Genomic DNA, 21,993 nt, shown 5'->3' with positions numbered 1-21,993 from the left:
GAACTGTGGGCCAGAACAACCGAGCTGTAGTCTGCTGCAAGCTAAGTGGCTTTGGTGAGGCTGGGACCAGGCAGCTGGGAGCTGCCCCTGTACTGCCACTGCTTCTCACAGGCCCCAGGTCAAGGCTTGAGCACAAGACCTGCCACCACTTCTCCCCACTTCCTGGCTGAAGGGAGGATTCGGTTTCCAACCAGTAAGGAACTGAGCTGGGGGCCAAGCAGCCAGAAGCTATATCCACACTATTTTCTCATGCTGCATCTTGCTGCCTCCCAGCTGCTGCGCAGGCACACCTGGAAGCTTCCCAGCCCTGGCTCAGTTTCCCACTGGCTGGAAGCTTCACCTGTACCTGAGGACTGGCAGGTAGGGAGAAGTGTCAGCAACACAGGTGCATCTTCCAGCTGTCCAGCCCCAGTGCGGGCATATGCAAAGCCATCCAGCTTCATGGGTGGCTCCTCAGGCCAGATCTGGCTCGCAGGTTGCATGTTGCTGACCCTGTCCTACATCAGCAAAGGGTGTTGATTAAATACTGGTCAAAAAAGGAATCATGCTTAACTGATGTAAAGCAGTCTTAAACCTAAAGAAGACAGATCATCTCCAAGTTGCACACACAAAGCTGAGCTGGAGGCAGACAGGAGGCACTGCTGGCAGTTGTGTCTTCTGACAGCGTTAAGTTGCTATGGCACCAGCTGAACAGGCAGCTGTTTTTTCAGGAGCAGTCACTCCTCCTGCAGCTCCCTCTGCTGGATTAAATATAGGAAGCAGCTAGTGTACCTACAGCACATATAGCAGGTAAGGAATCCAATAATAACCCCAAACTCCTCTACCTTCCCCCTTCCAACGAAACTTCAACAACCTCTCCCACTTGGGCACCACCTCCACCTATTCCACTAACAACCAGCTTCCTCTCCTGACACCTCACTTGACTTAAACCCTAGATACACTTCAGCAACCACATTCTGTGCAGTTCCATGCCCTCTATTCATCACAGCTTAAGGCAAACAGAATTTTAAAGCTACATTGATATGCTAATTATTTGTCAGAATGCCAATTACTTACTTATGAAGTTTTATATATAACGCATACATACTAAGACTGAGCAGCAGGGCCGCCTCTGTTAAAACAGTGGCCCCCAGGATAAAACTGCCTTTCTGAAGGGTTACTTTACCATGGAGTAAGGCTGAATGCTGAGCATCTACTCCACTTTTACTTGGGATGAAGTCCAATTACTCTGGTGTAAATGCACTGTCTGTCCACCCGCTTGGGCAAAAAGAAACATGACTCAGGATTGATCACATCCCAGATGAGCGTCCTAACCTCTGGGCCATCTCCTCTCTCCCCAGTTCTGATGAGAAATTGTAACCTGGGCTTGAGATGCCTTTCCTGAAAAAGGTATAGTTCAAATTAACACATTTCCATGAACATTTTCAGTTTCAACAAATTAATACTTTCCACTAAAACAGCACTTGGTCTAACAGCAGGGTCCAACTCATTTGGCTCAGCAGCTAGATGAGTGGTATGAGACTGGTCTGCAGGCCTGATGTGGCATGCAAAGCCATATCATCCAGCCTGCAGGGACCCCCTAGAGGTTCAGAAATTTGGCAGGATGAACATGAAGCTGTGGCAATTAATGCTGCCGCCACTCATCCTGCTGCCAAATTTCAGGTCCTGTGTGGAGCCCTGTGGGCTGCATGATGCAGCTCCACAACCCAGATACAGGTAGCAGATGATACCTTGCTCACCCTTGGTACCCTGGCTGGACCCTACTGTTAGACCACCCACACTTTTCCAGTGCGTTTCAAAAATGTTCTTCTTCTTTAGGGATACGCTAATTATTTCTAGACATAGAATTAAACTACTAAGAACAATTTCAGGCCTCTCCAATAAATGGCACAGGATTTGACAAGATGGCCTTATGCAAGCCGAACATAGCAATAAATACTGACATACAACAGAGCAACCTATTGCCAGTGCAGCAAGTGAGTTTTAGGTCTGAGGTAGGAGATGTGCATGGATGGATCCAGGATTTTGAAAAGTGGGGTGCAGAATACATGAAAAATCATCACACGTGACACATTTTCTCCAGTTCAAGAGAAACTAGAAGCTTTACTGATATCCTAAGTGCCTAAGGCCATATTATTAAGTTTAAGATCAGAGCGAACTACTGGAATGTGTACCAATTTGTGCTAGGTATATATAGCAATTAAAAAAACCAAACAAACAAGACAAATAAAGTATATCATGTCATTAGTCCTGCAGTCACTATAGTTCAACATACTTGTCTTATCAGATTCACAAAACAAAATCTAGCCTTTCTGAATGTCATGGCAGTGCCTCAAATAGTTCACTGTCAGTCATTTCTAAATCTGAGTTAATATGACCACACCTGAGTTAAAGTTTTTAGCTAGAGCTCAAAAGAGTCTGTAGGGCTGTGAAATGGAAGAGACGTATTACCAGGAATGGCAAACAGACAGCAAAATGGCAGAAGAAAGAATAGCTTGAATAGTGGAAGATCAAGACCATAAAAGGGAGGAAGAATCCTTAACTCCTGGAATGGAGAGAGATTAGTAGGAATCAGGAAGAAGATAATGAGCCATGAAGTCACTTGACTATCCCATCACTGCCTGAACTGAAAGGCCGCTAACCCTCACAGGCAGTCGCTAACCCTCACAGGCAGTTGCTAACCCTCACAGGCAGTTGGCTTTAAAGTTTCGGTGAAGTTGAAATCAAAGGGGGGGAGGGGGCAAGTGAACCTTTACACCCACCCTGCTTCTCTCCATGGGTGTATGTATACACACCTGGGACCCCTGATCCATTGATTCGCAGCCAGGTCCCACACCACACTAGGCTGCCTCAATATGCTTTGCAAGGTGACGTGGGGTGTCTGTGCGGCTAGGTGCACACATGCAAGTCACACAACATAAAGAAGAAGACTTCCAACAGAAGCCAGCAGCATCAAGAGCTAGCTACACGTTTAAATGAAAGGTGGATGGAAATCAGCTGTAGAGCTGTAACACATTTCAAAGCACTAACTTTGTAGCCAGTAGGTTCTTTTTAATTTTGGAGGGTCCTTTTTATTGTGGGAGAATTGCTCGGCGTGTGTGGACAGTCTAAATTTACAGCACGCTTCACCAATGAATAGCACAAAGTTATTGGCATAATTCACTGGGGAATCGTGCCACAAATGTAGACCAACCACAGATACAGAGCCAGTCACATGCAGGGTGACTAACTTTTCAAAATGGAAAGGCAAGACATGTCTCTGCCTCTCCTCCCCACCACTTCCTGCCAGCAGCAGATCCAAGCAGAGCCCTAGTTCAGGGGCTCCCAGCCTTTTTTAGATCACGGACCAGCAAGCTGCAGCCCAGAAGCAACCGTGACCAGCAAACTGCAGTCTGAAAGTGACCAGTGTACCACGGAGCGGCAGCCTACTTTTTTGTATACTCGGTTGGATGCCTTTCCGCAGTATGCCGGTCACTCCTGGACTCCCAGTCCGGCAGCCAAACCGCTGCACCGGGCTGCGGCCCGGGGGTTAGGAACCTCTGCCCTAGTCACATGTGCCACAATCAGAGCCGAGCCCCGCTCTGAGGACGGGAGCGGCCTGAACGCGGCGAAGCCCAGAGGCTGGTGGGCAGCACCCGGCCGCCTCCCCCTCCTCACCCTGCGTCAAGTCCTCGTCAGGGTCCACCTCGGGGCAGCGGGGGAAGCCGGGGGGCAAAGCTGGCCCGATCAGCTCCCGGGCCATAGCAGAGGCACCTGCGCAACTCAACAAGACTCCGCCGCGCTTCCGGCGCCGTCCGATGACGTCGCTAGCTGCCCATTGGCCGGCTCTGCGCCACGAGGGAGGGGAACGTGGTGTTTACAGCGGGCCCGGAAGTGACGGGCAACGTGGTAGCCTTCGAGGCGGCCCATGTGGAGGCAGCGATAGGGGTCGGGCCCGACATGAACCCGTTCGCTTGGTATCCGCCGCCGCCGCCGCCACCCCCCATGTTCTGCGCGCCGCCTGCCTGGGATCCCGGCTTCTGGGGGCCGCCCGCCGACTTCGGGCCGCCCGGCGCCTGGTACCAGCCCCCGCCGGCGCCCGGCTATGGGGAGCAGCACCAGGGCCCGCCCGCAGGTACGCGGCAGTGCTGAGACACTTGGAGCCGCTGCCCGTACACCCTCCTGCGAGCTCCGGCTGCCTCAGTTACAGATGCCGGGGGTGGCCCGTGGATGGGACGGATGTGGCTGATCCCGCCAGGGGCAGAGAGCAGGTTGGGAAGGGGGTTGGAGCAGCGCTTGGGCTGATTGGTGGCAAGGCCTATGCCTGGGGTGTGCTAGTGCTCCTGCTGGGGCTTAAATCTCGAGGTTCCTGGTTGGAGGGTCTTGCTTCTCTGCTCAGAGAAGGAATTTTACCCCAGGGTCAGATTGGTACGGGCTGTGGGGGGTTTTGCCCTGCTCTCTAATGTGGGGTGTGGACCTCTCTACCCAGGGTCTCTCAAGTTCATATTGGCAGCCTTTTACAGAAGTAGGGTGTTGGCTGCTGCGGCCCCCCTGCTTTACCTGTGGCAGGTTAGGGTGTGATGTCTTGTGTTGCATAAAGGTTGGCAGTAGTTTTCCGAAGAGGTTAGTTTACATATTTGTTTAGGTTAAATTTTAGGTGGGGATGATCCTGCCTTAGGTGGGGGGGGTTGACTTCTGGAGATACCTTCAAACCCACTTGCTCTGCAGTTCTATGGAAAGGTTGGCTCCAATAACTAAGGTTAAAGGTTTTCAACCTGTAGCCCTGGGAGTCTGTACAATATTTGAAAGGGATCTGCAGAAGATGACTACGATCAATTAGAAGTGTGCGAATACCCATGCTTACGATTCAAAGCAGTCCACACCCCCTCAAATTTTTTTTAAGGGTCTGCAAATAAAAAAAAAAAAGGTTGAAAAGCACTAACTTAGGCTGTGCACTCTTTTTCCATTCCCTCTTCCCTCGACTATAATCCTGGTGGAAGTAGGGTATATTTTCACATTGCATTTTTAGTTTATAATTGTTTTTTTTAATTGTCTTTTTGGTAACTGATGTTGTTGAAGGTGGGAGCTGCCATTTTGCCTCAGAATGGCAAGCTGAGCAAACACCCCCATATGACAGACGTTCTGGCAGTGGAAACTACAAACAGAAGGTACTTACTATAATTGTTATGTGGAGCATGCAGCTTCAGCTGTAGTTTTAGTACAGAGTACTCTCAATTGAAACGCATGGCGCATACACCATGATGTGTCTATAAGCCTAAATTCAGTATCCTGGGGTGCTTTTTTTATTGTTGAGTTGGGCTGGCCTCCTGCAAGAATCTTTTTCTCATGGTTTATTTGACATCTTCAGTCTACCTAGATATTCAAAGCTTGGGATGGGTTGGCAGCGTTGGTGCTTAAAAAAAAAAAAGTAAATGGAACCTATTTGACTTAAAAGCTGAGAGACATGGAATATGGTAGTTTGATTTAAAATTACTTTTCAGACTAGGCTGCATTTGGAGTATTGAAATTCCAATTGATATAAAATATTTTCAATACTTTCTTCACAGCATGTTGCTTTATTTAAAATAAGAGCCAATATTTTTAATCAGTTTCTTTAACCTTGTCCCCTTTTCTCTTTTGGCAGAACAAAAAGAAGAAAGAACCAGATTTTGCTCATTATTGTGATACATGTGATCGTGGCTTTAAAAACGAAGAAAAGTATGATGAACACATTGCACAGCACACACAGGTTAGGTTTGTTTATTTTTAGAAAGTCTATATTAAAGTAACATTTTTGGCCTTCTTTCGACTTTCTTTCATTTTGGCCTTTGATTTTATAACCACAGCGTAGTTTGTCATGGTCAGTGTCCAAACGGAAGATCTCTAGAGGGAATCTATGTTCTACAAGGATGGTATCAGTTGGCAATATTTACATTGGAATCAGCACTTTGTCTTAGATCCCAGTTAAGGTAAAGGAATATAGTGCTAGTACTCTTAATTAGTATCCTTTTTGATTAAGAGGTAGAGGTAAGGTCTCAGTTAAATCTGTAGCCTTTGCCTGTAGTTGCATGGGATTGGCTGTTGGTGACCCTGACGCTGAAAGCATATCTGAGTTTGAAAACTGCCTGAAATATTAGGGGATTTTCTACTCCAGATCTGAGCTAAATGCAGTTTTTCCATCCTGTTGTTCCATCCAGTGTCCCACAGTTCTTCTATTGAAAACAGTTCCACAATAGGAGTAATTCTTAGGTGGCATTTGCTCTACTTCTATCACTTCAAGCAAGAAATTGTAGTGAAGTTCTTCCTTGCTGGTCGCTGAGAGTTGTAATCTGAATTTTAACAGGTATTTAGTTTCCCTTAATAAAGACCAGGGGCAATGTAGACTTTGTACCTAATAGTTCAAAAGATCGTGTAGCTTAATAGTGTGTAGCTAGTGGCTTTGTATGCTTTAAACATTTCCGGGTTAAGTTTAACTTTGGGGAAATTTGATTTCTTCTCTGTCCTTTTGTTATATAACACTTGTGAAATAATAATAATAATAGTACCTTTTGCTTACAGAGTGCTGTGGATCAGTTCATTAGCACTGTCAGTCCTCAAATGGAAAGAATTTTGTTTTGAAAAACACTGTGGGGAGGTGTAATGGAGAGCCAGAGGACTTGTTACTTAAGGAGAAAGCAGTACCAGCCAGAGCTGGCTGCAAGGAAAATAAGCAGCCAGGGGAAGAGGCAGAGGCTAGGAGTGCCTATCACAGCTGCTTACTCTGTGATAATCTAGCAGGGAAGAATCCTGCTTGGGAAGCATGGGCCCTGCTGCAGCAGCAAGGCCAGGAGCGGTGAGCTGCATTGGAGCCTTGTCAGCAAGCTTACTAGGGAAGCACATGTGGCAGCTCAGGGAGCCACATGACCAAATGGAGCATGGCTTCCAGCCATATAAACCTAGGCCTGAATCAGAGCAGGCAGTCTGGCCCTGGAGGCTGCAGTGGAAGGAACTCCAGAGCAGGAGGAGCCAGGTGAAACCCTACCTGGCACAAGTGCTACCTTGGGGAAAGACTGATTGGACAGAAAACACATGCAAGGCATGGGCATGGTATAAAGGGTGGTTGGAGCCTCATAATTAGGCCTTAAGGCTTACAAGTGCCCTGGGGCTTGGGTGGACTGAGAGTGCCTGCTCAGCAAGGGCAGGAATGAGACCAGTGGAGTCCTGGAGGAACTTGCTGGCTGTTAGAGGTACGGGGCTTACTCTAGGACCCATTAGGCAGCCTCCCTTCCAATGAGACAGTTACACCAAAGGTGTGGTGTGTGAGTGAGGAGGGGGAAGCACCTTGGAGCTGGAGCAGGGTATGGGTTACATGACCACCAAGGGATGCTCCAGTCACCCGTGGAGCACGAACCTGGTTATATGAGCAGGGAGGAATCCACTATTTTGATGGAAAAAAACCCAAACCACACAATAAAACAGAAAGATGCTCCTGGTAATGGGTCTCCCAACAGAAGTTGAGGCCTCCTACCAAAAGCATCTTCATCTGTGTCTGGAACAGTTGAACTGTTTTCAGAGAGAGGACTTTCCATTTTTTTGCTGACTTTAGCAAAGGTGGTTTGAAAATAAAATAGTAAATATAGTGCATAGCTTTCAGTCAGTTTAGGAATGACTTTTTTGAAGCTGTACCAATTGGAACTTTATACAGTTCTCTCTCTTAGTGCTCCTGGCCAGGGCTGTCCTACTTTCAGGGAGTCAGGAATTTGAATGCTGCACCAGATCCCCTGCATTGTGCTCTGTGGCCCCTTGCTACATGGCAGGTGCCCCTTTGTTGCCATAAACTTGTACTGTGCAGGGTTGCCAGGTGCTCCTAAGCTCCTCTGCCACTGACTTCTTTGGCCTTGCATGCTGTGCTCCAAGGTCAGAGGCAGGAGGGAAGGGGGAACCCAGAGACCCCAGCAACAGGAGGAGGAGAGTGGTGTGGGTACAGTGTCCAGACTGTGTGCCCAGGGGCTGCAGGTCAACCCCTTGTGGTCCCCATGCAGCCTGCAATTGGACAGTCCTACTTTATGCAAAGTATTACATGGCTACATAGTGGCTGAGATATATTAATGGTTAGTTCTATTAGTATGGAACAGCGGTGAAATTTGTAGTTGACTTATAAGTTCTTTTTCACACAGTGCATAACTAAAGTGTGGAACTCATTGCCACAACATTTTGTGGCAAGCTGACAGTTTAACCAGATTAAAAAAGGATTTTATGAATTCTAGGAGAAGTGAATAATAGCTATTGAGCATGGGAGTTAATGGCTTAGCCTCTGAATTGGAACTTCCTAGTCCTTAAATGACGGAAGATGCAAGTAGGAAGGGAACAATGGAAAAAACCCTGTTCATTCTCCCTTTAACCATTTGCTGTCTGCCACTGTGTGACACAAAACACTGGGAAAGATGAAGCTATATCTGACACAGTAAAAAGCAGTTCTTTTGCTCTTGTGAATTGCCTATATAATTAAATGCAAACTCAAATATTAAATACACTTTTTCTTATTTTGCAGTGCCCAGAAGAGGGTTGCAGTTTTCGTGCGCACGAGAAGTTAGTTCAGATGCATTGGAAGAATGTAGGTATCTGAGACGGCTTCAGAACTTTAATTCCTGTTGAAGTCCACAGTGAAGAATCTGCTATTCCTTTCTCTCAGTCTTCTTAAGCTTTTTTTTATATGCCTCTGGAAAGACAGAATCCTTAAAATTTGACCCTCAGTTCCATGTTAAACATGAAAATCATGTAAATAAAAATGAGAATTGCCCTGTATTGTCCTAGAAAATAAGTGATGAAAATGAGCTTCATTCAAGCTCAGGGATATCTTGGTTGAAAAAGATGCAGTTTTTTCTTTTGTATAATCAGATGTTCTCTTTGCATATTTTTTTAAATACTTCTGAAACCATTAACTCCCTAGATGCATGCTCCTGGTGTTAAAAGAATTAAATTGGATACTCCAGAGGAGATCGCTAAGTGGAGAGAGGAAAGAAAAAAGTGAGTAGCATTTCAGAAACTAATTGCATTGCAAAAGATGGCATTCTTCCATCATCACTTCTCCCTTAATCTTTATAGTTTTCTCTTTGTGTTCTTAGATTTTAGGTGAATTAGTTTTGCAACACTTATTGAAAATCACTCAAAGTGTTAAATTTAGAAGCTGGAAAAAGTAGTGGTCAGTCAAATTCCTGAATCAGGAGCGTGCATTGTACAAAGAAATGAGAAGAAATTTGACATAAATTACTGCTAAAATTTGATGAGATGATTGGCTTGTTTTAGAATTTTAAAATTTCAGTTTAGGAAGGGTAGAATAGGTAAAAATGATGTACCTGCTTGTTCTACTATTGGGCACCGTTGCTTGCTTTATAGTTATTGGTAGCTTGAAACCCAAGGATCTTCAGTACATGTTGCTTAATATATAACCAAAGCCCAGTAGAGAGGAACCAGTGATCTATTGCAGACACCAAATAGGAAAACTCCATGAGCTACTCTCTGAGTACTTGTTTGTAGTGTCAAAAAAAAACCCCAAACTGAAAACCTGTTGTGTTATGGGATCAGAAGAGGCTTCAGTTTTATAGATATATACCTGAGGCCCCATGCAGCTGGCAGTAAAATGTTAGTGTCTAAAAATAATTTATCTAAAGATTGTTTTGTCATTTACCAGTGAGTAGTAGCTCTGTTCTGGACCTCAGTACCATGGCAGAAGTTGAAGTTATTTTGGTACTGGGAGTTAATGGTTGCCTTAAGGAGCAGTGATCTTGTCCTGATCGCATTCAGTATAGTCAGAGAGGATACTTTCAACTGATAATATATATACTTAAAATTGGTTCTTTTGAAACATTTTATGTTTTCATTTTAAAAGGTAGAAGCAAAATGGAGTGGAATGAAAAACTTTCACTGAAATATGGGAATACAATCTAGGAGATTTGGGTAATTTAGATCAAATTCACTAGTGAGAGTTTATCATCTGGTTTATCAAAAGAACATCAAGAAGTGATTTGATTACTTACTCCTTCCTGAGCAAAGATTACTAGAAACTAATAGGCTTCCCTTTAGTGGAGAAGGGCTATCACCATTGGGCCTATGTTTTTTTTTTTGCCAAAGGCAGATAAATTCAATTTAGAAATTGGGCACAATTTCCCATTGGAGCACACAGCTAAATATAAGAAAAAGCTGCCAATGAAAGTGGTGAGTTTCTCCCTCTAGATATTTTCAAATTAAGATTGGCTGCCTTTTTGGTATTTATGCTTTAGTCCAACAGAGTTACTAGCCTTTATACAGGGATAATAACTGAGTGAAATGTAAGGATCTGTTATAAACAGGAAGTCTGTCTTCTTGTAATTTCACCTTGCCTTAAACGCTCTCCCATCTCAAGTTGAAAAGTTTTTTTTGCATTGGATACTGTAAAGCTACAAGAATCTGAAAATGAGGGACCTCCTTATTATGATGATGGTCAAGCATTGAAATAAGCTACCTAGAGAAGTTGTGGAATCTCCATCCCTAGAAATTTTCAAGAGGCAGTTGGACAGACACTTGGCTTGGGTGGTTTAATCGGGGATGATGCTGCAGTGAGCAGGAGCCTGGACTAGATAACTTGTGAGGTCCCTTCCAGTCCTATCGTCTTGTGATCTTAAAATGGGATGTTAACAGCAGCTATAGGACATCTTCCAGAATTTCACAGCTTATTCCAGTAGACTGGATAACGGGATGTAACGTCTTTGCTAAACCTTGTTGTAGATGTCATACCGTGAGCGTGCATGTCTGCACTCTCTGACTCAGAATGTGTGCTGTTAAATACCTCTGTGCTATGAAGGAAAAAAAAAAGTTTCCCTTTCCCTATTTGGAATCATCTAAAACACTTGAGAGAGAAGTAAAAACACTGCTGATGTATAAGCCTTTTCTGCGATTTAATATGCTCTCAGGGAAGCTGTAAAATGAAGTGCAATGCAAAACTGCATAAAAAGATGCTGCTAATTGCGGCCTGATGTTACTAACCCGTTTAGCTGTTCAAAGCTACAAGCTGCATACAAATGAGGACCAAGTCTCAAGGAGAAAGAAACCTAAACGATCTTTTACACGGATCAATCAAATGTAACCTGTGTAGCTGTTCAAAGATAAAACAGGTTATGTTTGATTGATCCGTGTAAAAGATCGTTTAGGTTTCTTCTCCTTGAGACTTGGCCCTCATTTGTATATACAGCTATTTTAAAAAAATGTAGAATGAGAGTGAGTGAGTGATTTATTGGTGATGCTGTAAAGCACTGTGTGAGAACTGGGTCTCCTACCTTGTCCTCTCTCTCAAATAAATTCAGAAATAAACTAACAGTACTTTCTGCAGCCAAGTTGCTATGGGCTGAGATCTTACCAGAATTCAAGCCTGCTCATTACTTGAGTGGGAGTTTTCCAGGCTAGTCCACAGAACCCAGCTTGTGGTTGTAGTCTTGTGCAAAATTTCTGTAGAAGATCCTGTACACAGGGCTCCTAATTCCTTATTCTTGAAAACCATGTTGTAGTCATATTGAGGGTCCTCTTTTTTTTTTTTTCCAGATTTTTGTTGTCATTAAAACTCTTCATAGTAGCGGCAAAGCAGTTTTGAAAAAACTGTTAGTTTGGAATTGGAAATGGGTACCAGAGGACTGGAAAAGGGTTAACATAGCTTTCCTCTTTTGTGAAAAGGAGGACCTTGGGAATTATACACAAGTTAGCCTCACTTCAGTACCTGGGAAGTTACTGGAACATGTTATATTGAAGTCCATTTACAAGCATGTGGTGGAGGAAAGGCTGATCACGAGTGGTCAGCATGGATTTATGAAGAACAGATCATGCTAAACAAGTTTGATCTTTGATGCAATTATTGCCCTTGCCTGTTTCCTATGACTCTGTAAATATTATTGCCAAGGGCTCAGAAATCTCATTTGCCAGTTCTTTCAGTATCCTGGGGTAAAGTTCATCAGTTCCCACTGACTTGAATTTATTCAGACCCATCAAAAGTTCTCTTACTGTTTTCTTCTGTTATCTCAGTCCTTGGCTTGTCCCCTTCTTTATCCAAATAATCCTTATGAGCTGTTTGGCTGCAGCTTAATTTGTGTGTGTGTGTGAAGTGCTAGGTAAAGTACATGTAGAGCAGTTCTGTTGTATTGTGAGTGTCTACAGAGACACAGGGCTAAAGTGTCAGAGTCAAGGTGGCTGCTTTAATGGAGTCCTAAAGACAATACTGGCATGTGTTTGCTTGAGAGAGTGCGGAAGTTATCCCCTCTTGCTTCCTGCTGCTTCCCTGAACCTGCTTTCATAGAAGGGTGCAGGTTCAGGGAAGTGGCATGGATGGAGGTGATATCTTTTTATTAGACCAACAAGACTTTTGCAATTTTTTTAATTCTTAAATTCCTTTAATTTTTAAAGATTTTTGCAAAAATCTTGTTGGTCTAATAAAAGATATCACCTCTGTCCGTGAGCCCTGATTGCTTTGTGCCTGTACAGGCAGGACAAAGGAAAAGTTTCTGTTTATACCCACAGCCTTGGCCTGCCAACTGTCCGGTTCAATTTTTATAATTTGCCATAATCTTAAATTGGGTTTTTTTTGTTCTTTTTTAAATAAATACCGGGGTAAGCAACCTACATCTCGCAAAGATCCAGTTCAGCACAAGGGAATTGATAGCTTTGGAGCCGCCTCCTGCTCTGTCACATCTCTATTGCCCTCATTGCAGAGGAACTGAGTATCTGCTGTGAGGGTGAGGGCTGACAGCTGGTTGCTCAGTGTGATGGTGGCAGTGGGGACAGCTTTATGACCCACAGCTGGGTTGCCAGCCCAGGCTAGCAAAAGGTTTCCAATCCCTGACATAGTGCATGCTCTAGTAGCAACAGTCTATTTTCCTGATGCTGTTGTTAACCAGAAAAAGATTATCTAGACTATTGTCTTGTGGCAGCTGGTGTGAAACCCAAAGTGTCCTTTTCTCTCTTAGAAATTCAAAAGTTGTTTTTTGACTTCTTTAAACTTGTCTAGAATTTGATGTTGATGGGTTAAAAAAAACAAAACAAAACACTTTTAGAGAGCCCTTAATCCCAGGCTTATAATCAATGTTGAATTTAGCAAGACATAGCTTCAGTCCATAGCTAGCTTTATATACTGCTAGACTAGTTCCCATTAAAAATTCAACATAGTTGAAAATTACTGTTTAGCTTTTCATGTGCCCTGATGCTGTATGTGTGTGTTTTGATGGGGGGTTATAGTGATCAGTCTTCTTGTTTGGGATATTTGTGTAAGAATTCCCAACTTTTGCTGATAACCATACAGTTTGCTTATATGATGAAATTCATGTTTTGCTTGTAGCTATATCTGACCTTCCCGAAAATAGTTATAGAAGATCAAACAGCAAAGTACTGACCAGCACCTCTTGTAAGAAATAAGTTTCATAGTTTGTAGGGTTGGAAGAGACCTGAGCAGATAATCAAGTCCAACCCCCTGCCATAGTTTATCCAGGAGACTTTTGCTTTCAGTGAGCCATGGGGCCTTTTGTGCCCTCTTGCCCCCTTTGATCCTTGTTGGGATTACCTTCCTTTGGGCTTGGAGGATCATCTCCTTAAGGAACGACCACTCCGCTCATTGCTTTGACCAGTGTTTTAAGGCCTATTACATCTGAGTTCCTGCAAAATTCCTGCATGAATCATCATACTAAAATATATGGAAATGAACCTTTTGACCAATAAAAATCAAAAGGATTAATGAAGTTGTAGAAGTAGCCGAATCTAACAGAATCCTCTAAAGCTAAGTCCACTAGGTGGTGTGGTTCTGTAGTTCATTTTGGTGCTTTTACGTCCTGTGTGGACATCTTGTTTAGTTATAATACATGGGTGCAGAATGACTGCCTAGGTGACTTCTGTTATTTTGGGGGTTTTTTGAAGTAAGGAATCTGTATGAAAGTCCTTAAAATATAGTTTTTGTGAAGCAATAAATTGAGCCTTCAGCAAAGTAACAATTTAGTAATGTGACTCAGCAACAAAGCTTCAGTAAACTTTGCATTGTAGCAAAAAAAGGATTCCAGAGGGAGCCTGAGCTGCTATGTTGTTTAGGTTTGTGGTGTTTGAAGGGGGCGTGTATTTACTGTCTGAAGTTTCTCTTGCAATTAAGGGAGCTAGTTTTTGTTTTTGTTTTTTTTTTCAGGTCATAAACGATCAGATCCTAAGCAAGCGGCGGCATTTTAATGCATTTAGCTCCGTGCTCAGGCTTTAATTGCTGTTTTAGTTCTTCTGTTGCTTATTCCTTCAGCATTCTGGTTATTTCCCAAGGTCATAACTACTTTTTTTAAATAGTTGCTCTTTTGAATGTATCCTAAAAATTCAGGAGTAAAAATGCACCTGTACCAAGAATATATAGGCACCTGCACTGGGGAAATTAACATCTTGGGGCATTTATACGTATACTTTTTTGTCCTATGATACACCAGAGATCCGCTGCTTCAGAGCAGACTCAATCAAGTCTGCTCTGAACACGAGCTGAGGCAAACTGTGCTGTGCTGTTGTATAAGCAGCAAAATGCGTATCAGCACGCAGAAAATGGCGGCAGTGCACTTTTGAACTAAAACATCGTCAATGTGTTTTAGTTCAAAAATGCATCACTGCCATTTTCTCAGCTTGGTGCATTTTGCTGCTTGGACAACTGCAAACGTCACAGTGCCCAGTGCTTTTCAAAGTGCCTAGTGCTGTGGTGCTTGGATGTGTAAAAATGCCCTTAGTTTCTGTTTGCCCAGAAACCAGTTCTTTATCCTCACAATGTTACTTTGAATTGCTGTGGTGTCTGTGGCCTTTGTATTTAATGTAAAGAGCTGATAATTCTCAAGTAACCTGTGAGTCCCTTCCTGTCCAGAGAAACTTTAAAATTAAGCAGTATAGTGAGATGGTTCCCAGGTCCTCATTGCCCTAGTATATTAACAGATGATGCCAGTAGCCATTCATGAGCTGTGTAGACTCACTTTATCACCAAAACTGATGTGGTCCTGCCCCCTCCTCTTCCCCAGCAAGTAGGCTAGTCTCTTGCTTTTTAGTCTGGTAAATAGTGAGAAGAAATATAATGAGAACTGTTGACCAGCCACATACTTGTTGACATTCCACACTAATTATCACATAAGGCACAGTTCCTGTATTTCTTTGTCTGAAAAGAGCTCCTTTCCACAGAAATCTGTATCCTGTTTGTACATGGTGAATCTGACTACCCTATCTTCAGCTATCGCACTGCAAGTTATTGAGATAATTGCAGCCAGACACCCTTAGTGTGAAAATGGAATTCTTATGCCTGTCCTTTACAATGGCTTTTTATGCCTGGATAGGTTATCGAATTTGCCTTCTTTAACTATCTCCTGAACTCATTTGTTTTGCTTTTCCCTTACTTTGGTACATCTCTTCTATATGTTGATGTAATCTTTGTAGAAGCTTCATTCATCTGGGCATTTATTGAATACATTCTGCTGGCTAAAAGATTTAGTGCATGGCTCTGTAGTAAAGGGGTAGGGCTAGGATTCAGAGTGACCTAGACAAATTGGAGGACTGCAATTTCCTGCGCTTAGGATGGAGCAATCCCATGCATCGGTACAAGCTGCCCTGCAGAAAAGGACGTGGAGGTTACAGTGGAGAAAAAACTGAATACGAGCCAGCAGTGTGCCTTTGTTGCCAAGAAGGCTAACAGCATACTGGGCTGCATTGGTAGAAGTGTTGCCAGTAGTCAAAGGGAAGTGATTATTCCCTACTATTCAGCACTGGTGAGGCCACATCTGGAGTACTGTGTTCAGCTTTGGACCCCCCACTACCAAAAGGAAGTGGACAAATTGGAGAGAGTCCAGCGGAGGGCAACAAAAATGGTGAGGGGCTGGGGGATTTGACTTATGAGGAAAGACTGAACACCCCAGGGTGTTGTGGCAATCTGGGTACGAACCACTGGGATGGAGCAACATTGTCAACTCCACATGTTGGCCTGGTCAGTGCTGGTTAAGTTTATTCAACAGATACTACCTTTCTTCATCATAGGCATCTGGTTCAAGTTAGCAAAAAGCCAGCTTTTCTGTTGCATGAATATATTTACTTCCTTGAATGGTGGCAAATAGCACAACTGATAGACATTTTCTGATATATAGCTATTGGAAAGATAGTAGCATGGATGCACTAGATGCACATCAGTTTCGGCAGTGATAAGAAATGAGAAATGGCAAACTGGAAGATGCATAACAGTTGCTTTTCTGCTGGGCTTTAGTTACCATTGCTTTTGATTACAGCAATGGCAGGAATAACTCCCATGGAAGGTATAGAATGTGATAAACATTAGGACTTCTGGAAGAAATACAATAAAAGTATATCTAAGCATGATTTGCAAAAACTTACCAGCCCCATTAAAAATCTTACCTTAGAAGGAATGAGCTTTGTAAAAATTTCTGTTGTTCTTTTTCACCTCGCCTCCTTTCTTGGCAGCTGTCTTGCCTCAGCTTGTTCTGCTAACATGTACTTTTGCTGCTACAAAATAGAGGAGGATGTGTGAGAAGATGAAATATTTAGCACAAAAAGCTGGCTGTTTTTGTGTTTTTTGATAACTCTGCATGTGTAGCCGCTCTAGGCTGATGCTGCTCCTTTTTTAACAGACATTAATTATTAATAACTGGTATTACGTTCCTTAAGAACAGAATATATCCTTTTTTTCTTGGTATCTCAAAGTGCTTTACAAAGTGGTGGGGTCTCTACTGAAAGAGTAAGTTCTGATGGGTGAATAGAAGAGCCATTTGTAAGATCTCTTGCAATGATTCACATCAGACTTTGCATGTTAGAACTAGTGTACCATTTTCCTTAAGGAAGAACGGAGTCTGGGGTGGTGCAAAGAAGTAGCTTGTGAAACAGTTATAACTGTGGATATGCTTTGGTCTGCATGACTTATTCCAGTTTCAAGAAAAATTGCTAAAGAGGACAGAAATACTGGTGAAACTGAGGTCAGTGTGCAACCACAATACTGAATATTGCTTGAAAGGAAACATGTGCTTTCCTTACCTGTTGTCATAAAGGAGTCCTGTGTGTCCGGAGGCTCTCCTGATGAACTATGTTTTTTGTGTAGGAAAATCCAGCCTAAATGAGCAGAAAATCTTTCACATGAAGATGGGGTTATCTTGATAAATACGCACTGTGCCTGTGACAGTTGAATGTTTTGGTTGAAGAACTATTAATGGTTGTGGCATAAGCTTGTCATGTTATGTAATGGCCTGGTGGAATCTGTAGATGTTATTGTTTTGGGATGTTTGTGTCTTTTTAGTTTGTGAGGTCATTAGATTGTCTAATAAAGCCATTGCACTTCAGTGTACCCTCTGTACCTGTGTACATATGCAGGTGGGTGTATTTCCTCCCTCTCCGTTTCCAGTCCTGGTATGATGAGCAAACAGTCTGACTTTAAACTTGTCTTAAAGGTGTTTCACAGACACAAAAGATTAAACTGCATTCATTCATGTGGTGTGTATGTTGCAGGTATGGATTATGACGGGTGCAAACTAAACATTTACACTTTGTCTTTTTCTCTAGAAACTTTCCTACAGTGGCAAACATTGAAAAGAAGAAAGTATTGCAAAGAGAGAAAGAAGAGAGAGGTGAAGTGCTGACAACTCCACAATTTGGGTAAGCTTTTTCTGGCAGTATTTAACCTTCTAGTAATTGGTTAAAAGTCCACTCCTTTTCAAACATGCTGCAGAAGTGGTTGCAGCTTTTACTGGGCATTGTAACTTACTGTCCGCATATCCTTCGTTTTATTCAAGTTGCAAATTTTAATGTTGTTCACAGTACTGTGCAAACCTCTTTTGTGACTTAGCCAGTTGAAACGGTAATCATGTTACAGTCCTGATATTCTGGGCAGATTGTGTTCCCTGGCTTAAGAAAACAAAATATCAAAGTAGTCTAAATTTTAAAACAAGAAGCTCAGTCACCGAATAATAAGCTACACTGTGTGCCTTTTGTTTCTTCTTGGATTCCTGTTGATCTTACCTGCAAACCCCTGGAAGTCACCATGCAGGCTTCTGTAGAGAGAGATTGGCTGTATCTTCCCACCTTTTTATTCTTTCTTTATTCTTAGAATGTACCCAATGCCCCAGCCTCTTGTTAATTGATCAGAACTAAGTAGGATCAGCAAAAGTGTTCCCAGTTCAAAATGCTAGAGCTTTTCCTGTTTCCATGTGGAGCATTTCTGCTGGTCTGCAGGGATGGACTCAGACTTATCTGTACTAAGAGAACTTGGTTCCATGTAAGTTCTTCTAATGTAGCTTGAGTATGTTAATAGAAAGGGGAACCTTAACCTGGTTGTCTTAATTTGATATTTTATAGCAGTGCAGATAGTCCCAATGAAGACTAAACTGCAGAAGCTGCTCTGTCACACTTGCAGTATACCCCGGTCTGTCTTTGCTCATTTCTGCAGGGCTGTATAACAAAGGTTCCTACTTATTAAGGACTAAGGTGGCATTTTCCTTGTCTGGCTTATGTGAGATGGAATAAATTTAATGAACACTGGTAATAACACATTAGAAGTGAATATAAAGCTTGAATGCTTGGAAATGGAGGCCTAGAGAGGCTCATAACTAGAGGTTAAGGTGATCCCTGCTTGTCCAAGTAGTACAATCACTGGTGTCTAATGATTTTTTTTCTGATAGCACTTTTCTGACTGTTAGTGAGCTGTGACTCAGAAGGCAGCATCTAAAGGTCACTTGCCTTTCATGCCTAAGATTATCACATGTCAGTAGTTTTACTGCTAGAAAAGTGATTTAGAAAAACGATTCTTAAGCTGTTAGCTGTTCCATTTTTTGTTTTTACTTGGTGACCTCTATCTGCAATGCTGGTTTAGGTTAGAAATCTTTGTCCAAACTGCTAGCACTACAGACTCAATCTGCTGTCCAGAAAGCTGTCGTTTCTGCTTTGTATGTCAACAATAAAGATTCTGGAGTTGGTGCTTATGTAGAAAACTTACTGATGTGTCAGGCAAGCTAGAATGCAGCTTATTCTCTGGAACCTTGTGGCATTCAGGCAAACAGCAAACTAAGATTTTAAAAAGGATTAGGTAATTAACACTTCAGAGCCACTGTAGAAAAGTACTACTTAAGTGCCTTGCAAATGTTAATTTTTAACATTCCTGTCTATTAGATTAGAAAATACAAGAAACATATCCCTTAGTACTTAAATGCAGCCATTTGTAGGTGGACTGCAGTAGCCGGTTGGTACCATACTGAGTGCAACCATTTTGGACAAGAAGTAGAGAATGCATCTTTTAGTAGATCTATCAAAGGGGAAGGCAGAATGGAGGTTCTGCATTGGAACTGGACAACAGGTTTCTGATCTTGAGAATTGTCACAGGTTTTTAGTGTCCATAGATCAAAGACAGCAGCTGCCCCATCACAATGTTTTTTAACCTCCTGGTGTTGCATAATCCTCTTGTACAAAGTGCTGAACAAATGCATGGAAAACCTGTGCTTTATAGAAGTTACAGTTTAAAGACAAATTTGGAAGAAGGTAATATTCCCATTTTATCGATGGGGAGCAGATACACAGATGGATTAAGCAACTTGCCTGAAGTGTCATAGGAAATCTCCTATCAGAACTGAGAGTTTTGTTCTAATTCCCCTGAAACTACTCAGATTTTTTTTTTTTTCCTTTTGGTTCCTGGCTTGGTATTGCACAACTGCCTGAGTATTACAAAGGGACCTCTCATTCACTGTATGTGCATTGATGAAAGGGAACTGAGCAAAATGAGCTGTCCGGCCCACTCTGGCATGGAAGTTCTTGCATTCCTCTAAGGCAGTGGTGCTTAATCTTTTCTCCCCACCCTACCCCCATGGGCCAGATGGGTGGTACCTGGTTTGTGCATGGGCTGGGTCTGGCTTGTGGTCCCAATCCAGCACCCTAGATGGGTGTCAGGGCCTCAGCTGGCAGTGCAGATGGGTGGGGAGCATCTCAGCCCCAACCCAGCCCTACAAGGGTAGCCTGGCCATGTAGGGGGGAAGAATGGGGCAAGGGGTCATGGCCTGGCCTTAACCCACTCCAGAGCTTGGGGTTTGGGCATTTGGCAGCAGTGGAGGGTGGCAGTAATACCTGCTACCCCTCCCCCATTGCTAAATTTCCCAATTTGTGGTGAGCCCTGTGACCTGGATACCAAGATGCTGCCAGCCACGTTTCGCCAAATAATCGGAGGCTGAGCACCCCTGCTCTAAGTGTTTGGAGGTGCTGACGGTAGTTAATCTTTTGTCAATAACCAAAGTAACTCACTTGGAAGAAATGCTGTTCGTAGGCACAACTTACTATTTTTATACCTAATTTCTCACTGTAGCCACATTCAGATATGTGCAAAACATTTCACCATGTTCTCAAGCTTGTATTTTTTTTAGAGACCAGTTTTAGCTTTTGCTGGGATCTTCTGAGATTCCTCTTACAATATGGACTAATCCTTGTGATTCATAGAATTGGCTGTCCCCATAGTTTGCTTTCATTGAAAGCACTTCACGGTTCCCTGATTAGAACTTGAAACCTTCTGCTGTAAAGGAAGAGAACTTCCTTCTTCTCACTAATAGCCTATCTTTTATTTTCTACTTCCCCTTCCTTAAAATGCACACACTTTTGAAAGGAGACAAGTCCTCAGTGGATTAAGCTGACATAGCAGTTGGGCTGGTCTGATCTGTTTAAGAAATTAGGATTTTGCACAGCACTGTAACAATATATTCTAGAACTAACTAAAGGGGTGACTTCAGCTGAGGAAATGTGGTAGTAACAGATCTCTTCCTATCTCTTCTATTCTGCCTTTTGAGAATAGCCTTACTAAATGAGGGGAATATTGACTTTATGATGTGGGATGAAGAATTGTTTCAGTCTTGGTGGCCATAAAACGTGCCCTCGTGCCTTGTTTTCATGTTGGTAGCCTGTTGAACTTTTTTCTCCTTCCATCATGTCTTAGTTCATTGGGCTAGTCACCAAGTAAAACTCCTAAACCACAAATAAAATGCTTTGAGGTTGATAATTGATATTCTAGTAAATTTATATTCAACTCCCAATATGCTGAGTTTTGGGGAAACTAAGTGCAGTGGCACATGAGAGGGGAAATTCACAGATTTTGTTGAAGTACAAGTTGTTCCTCTAATCTCTTGTTTCCTTTAGAACACAGTTCTTTCTTTGCTTTGATTTGTTTTGTTTTCTTTCCTTCTCCTATACTGTTTGTATGAGATCTTTGCAATTCTTTCTGTCAGCAAAATGAAGGGTATGTGGAAAGCTCCTCAAGAAGAAAAACCTTCAGGGCAGCAGGAAAAACAGAAGGGAAAGCAGAAGCGTCAATTCTGGAAAAAGTTTAAGAAAAGTGGTGAAGATGCTAATGCATCACCACAGAAGGCACAAAGTGCAGCCAGTGGACCAGAAGACCATGCATTTCAGAAAGAACCTAAAAAACAGCCTGTTTCAGAGGCCCAGGCTTGTGCAAAGGATGTGGATCCACTTAGCATTCTGGCTAATAGTGATGCTGGTAAGAAAAACAGTCAAAGAAAATTGAGATCTTATTTTAAACATCACAGCTAGGGAAATTACTCTTGCTTTTCACCTGGGGCAGGGTGGCAATCTGTGGCCCACAGCCTGAATCCAGCCTGTGATGAGACTTGGATCCAGCTCACAGCAGGTTGGGGAATCAGCAGTATGGTCCAGCCAGAGCAGTAGAGGAGGCATCCCCAGGATCCTACTTCCTGCCCTCTTCCATCTGTTCCTGCCACAGGATCTGCTGATCATCACAGGAGGTGGAGGGGGTAGAAAGACGGTTAGGGTTGGGGCTGGGTCTCAAGCAGCAGCCCTTGCTGATAAAAAGTTTCCAACCCCTGATCTAGGTAACAGCTTCTTAGAAGAGCTGGAGGTCTGATCAGAACTTGTTTGCTGGGTTCTGAGAGAGCTTGCAGTCATTAGGAAGACCCATGCTCACAGCAACAGTTGTAACACTTTCCTCTTGATTTGGCAGAGGGCAGCAGGGACAGCTTGCCACTC

At 43.0% G+C, this 21,993-nt stretch overlaps 2 protein-coding genes across 4 annotated transcripts in view; one reads left to right on the top strand and one right to left on the bottom strand.

Annotated features, from left to right (window-relative positions):
* GPALPP1 (GPALPP motifs containing 1) overlaps nt 1-3,800 on the bottom strand; it is a 30,212-nt gene extending 26,412 nt beyond the window's left edge. For 2 of the 3 annotated variants that reach the window (XM_090025484.1, XM_090025493.1), the window contains exon 1: nt 3,658-3,800. In XM_090025484.1, the coding sequence (XP_089881610.1) occupies nt 3,658-3,742 (85 nt within the window). In that variant the 5' untranslated portion in view covers nt 3,743-3,800. The remainder of the gene's footprint in view (nt 1-3,657) is intronic. The other variant, XM_090025501.1, reaches the window with a different exon arrangement.
* A 75-nt stretch (nt 3,801-3,875) lies between these two features.
* Nucleotides 3,876-21,993, top strand: part of NUFIP1 (nuclear FMR1 interacting protein 1) — a 37,319-nt gene continuing 19,201 nt past the window's right edge. Inside the window, exons 1-7 of the mRNA XM_090025471.1 lie at nt 3,876-4,114; nt 5,059-5,147; nt 5,624-5,728; nt 8,510-8,572; nt 8,909-8,985; nt 17,527-17,619; nt 21,219-21,487. Of these exons, the coding sequence (XP_089881597.1) occupies nt 3,940-4,114; nt 5,059-5,147; nt 5,624-5,728; nt 8,510-8,572; nt 8,909-8,985; nt 17,527-17,619; nt 21,219-21,487 (871 nt within the window). The 5' untranslated portion in view covers nt 3,876-3,939. The remainder of the gene's footprint in view (nt 4,115-5,058; nt 5,148-5,623; nt 5,729-8,509; nt 8,573-8,908; nt 8,986-17,526; nt 17,620-21,218; nt 21,488-21,993) is intronic.

The sequence above is a fragment of the Crocodylus siamensis genome, chromosome 1, assembly GCF_052110815.1.
Source record: "Crocodylus siamensis isolate JL-2025a chromosome 1, ASM5211081v1, whole genome shotgun sequence".
Taxonomy (NCBI): domain Eukaryota; kingdom Metazoa; phylum Chordata; order Crocodylia; family Crocodylidae; genus Crocodylus; species Crocodylus siamensis.
This window is presented reverse-complemented; position numbering and strand designations above follow the sequence as displayed.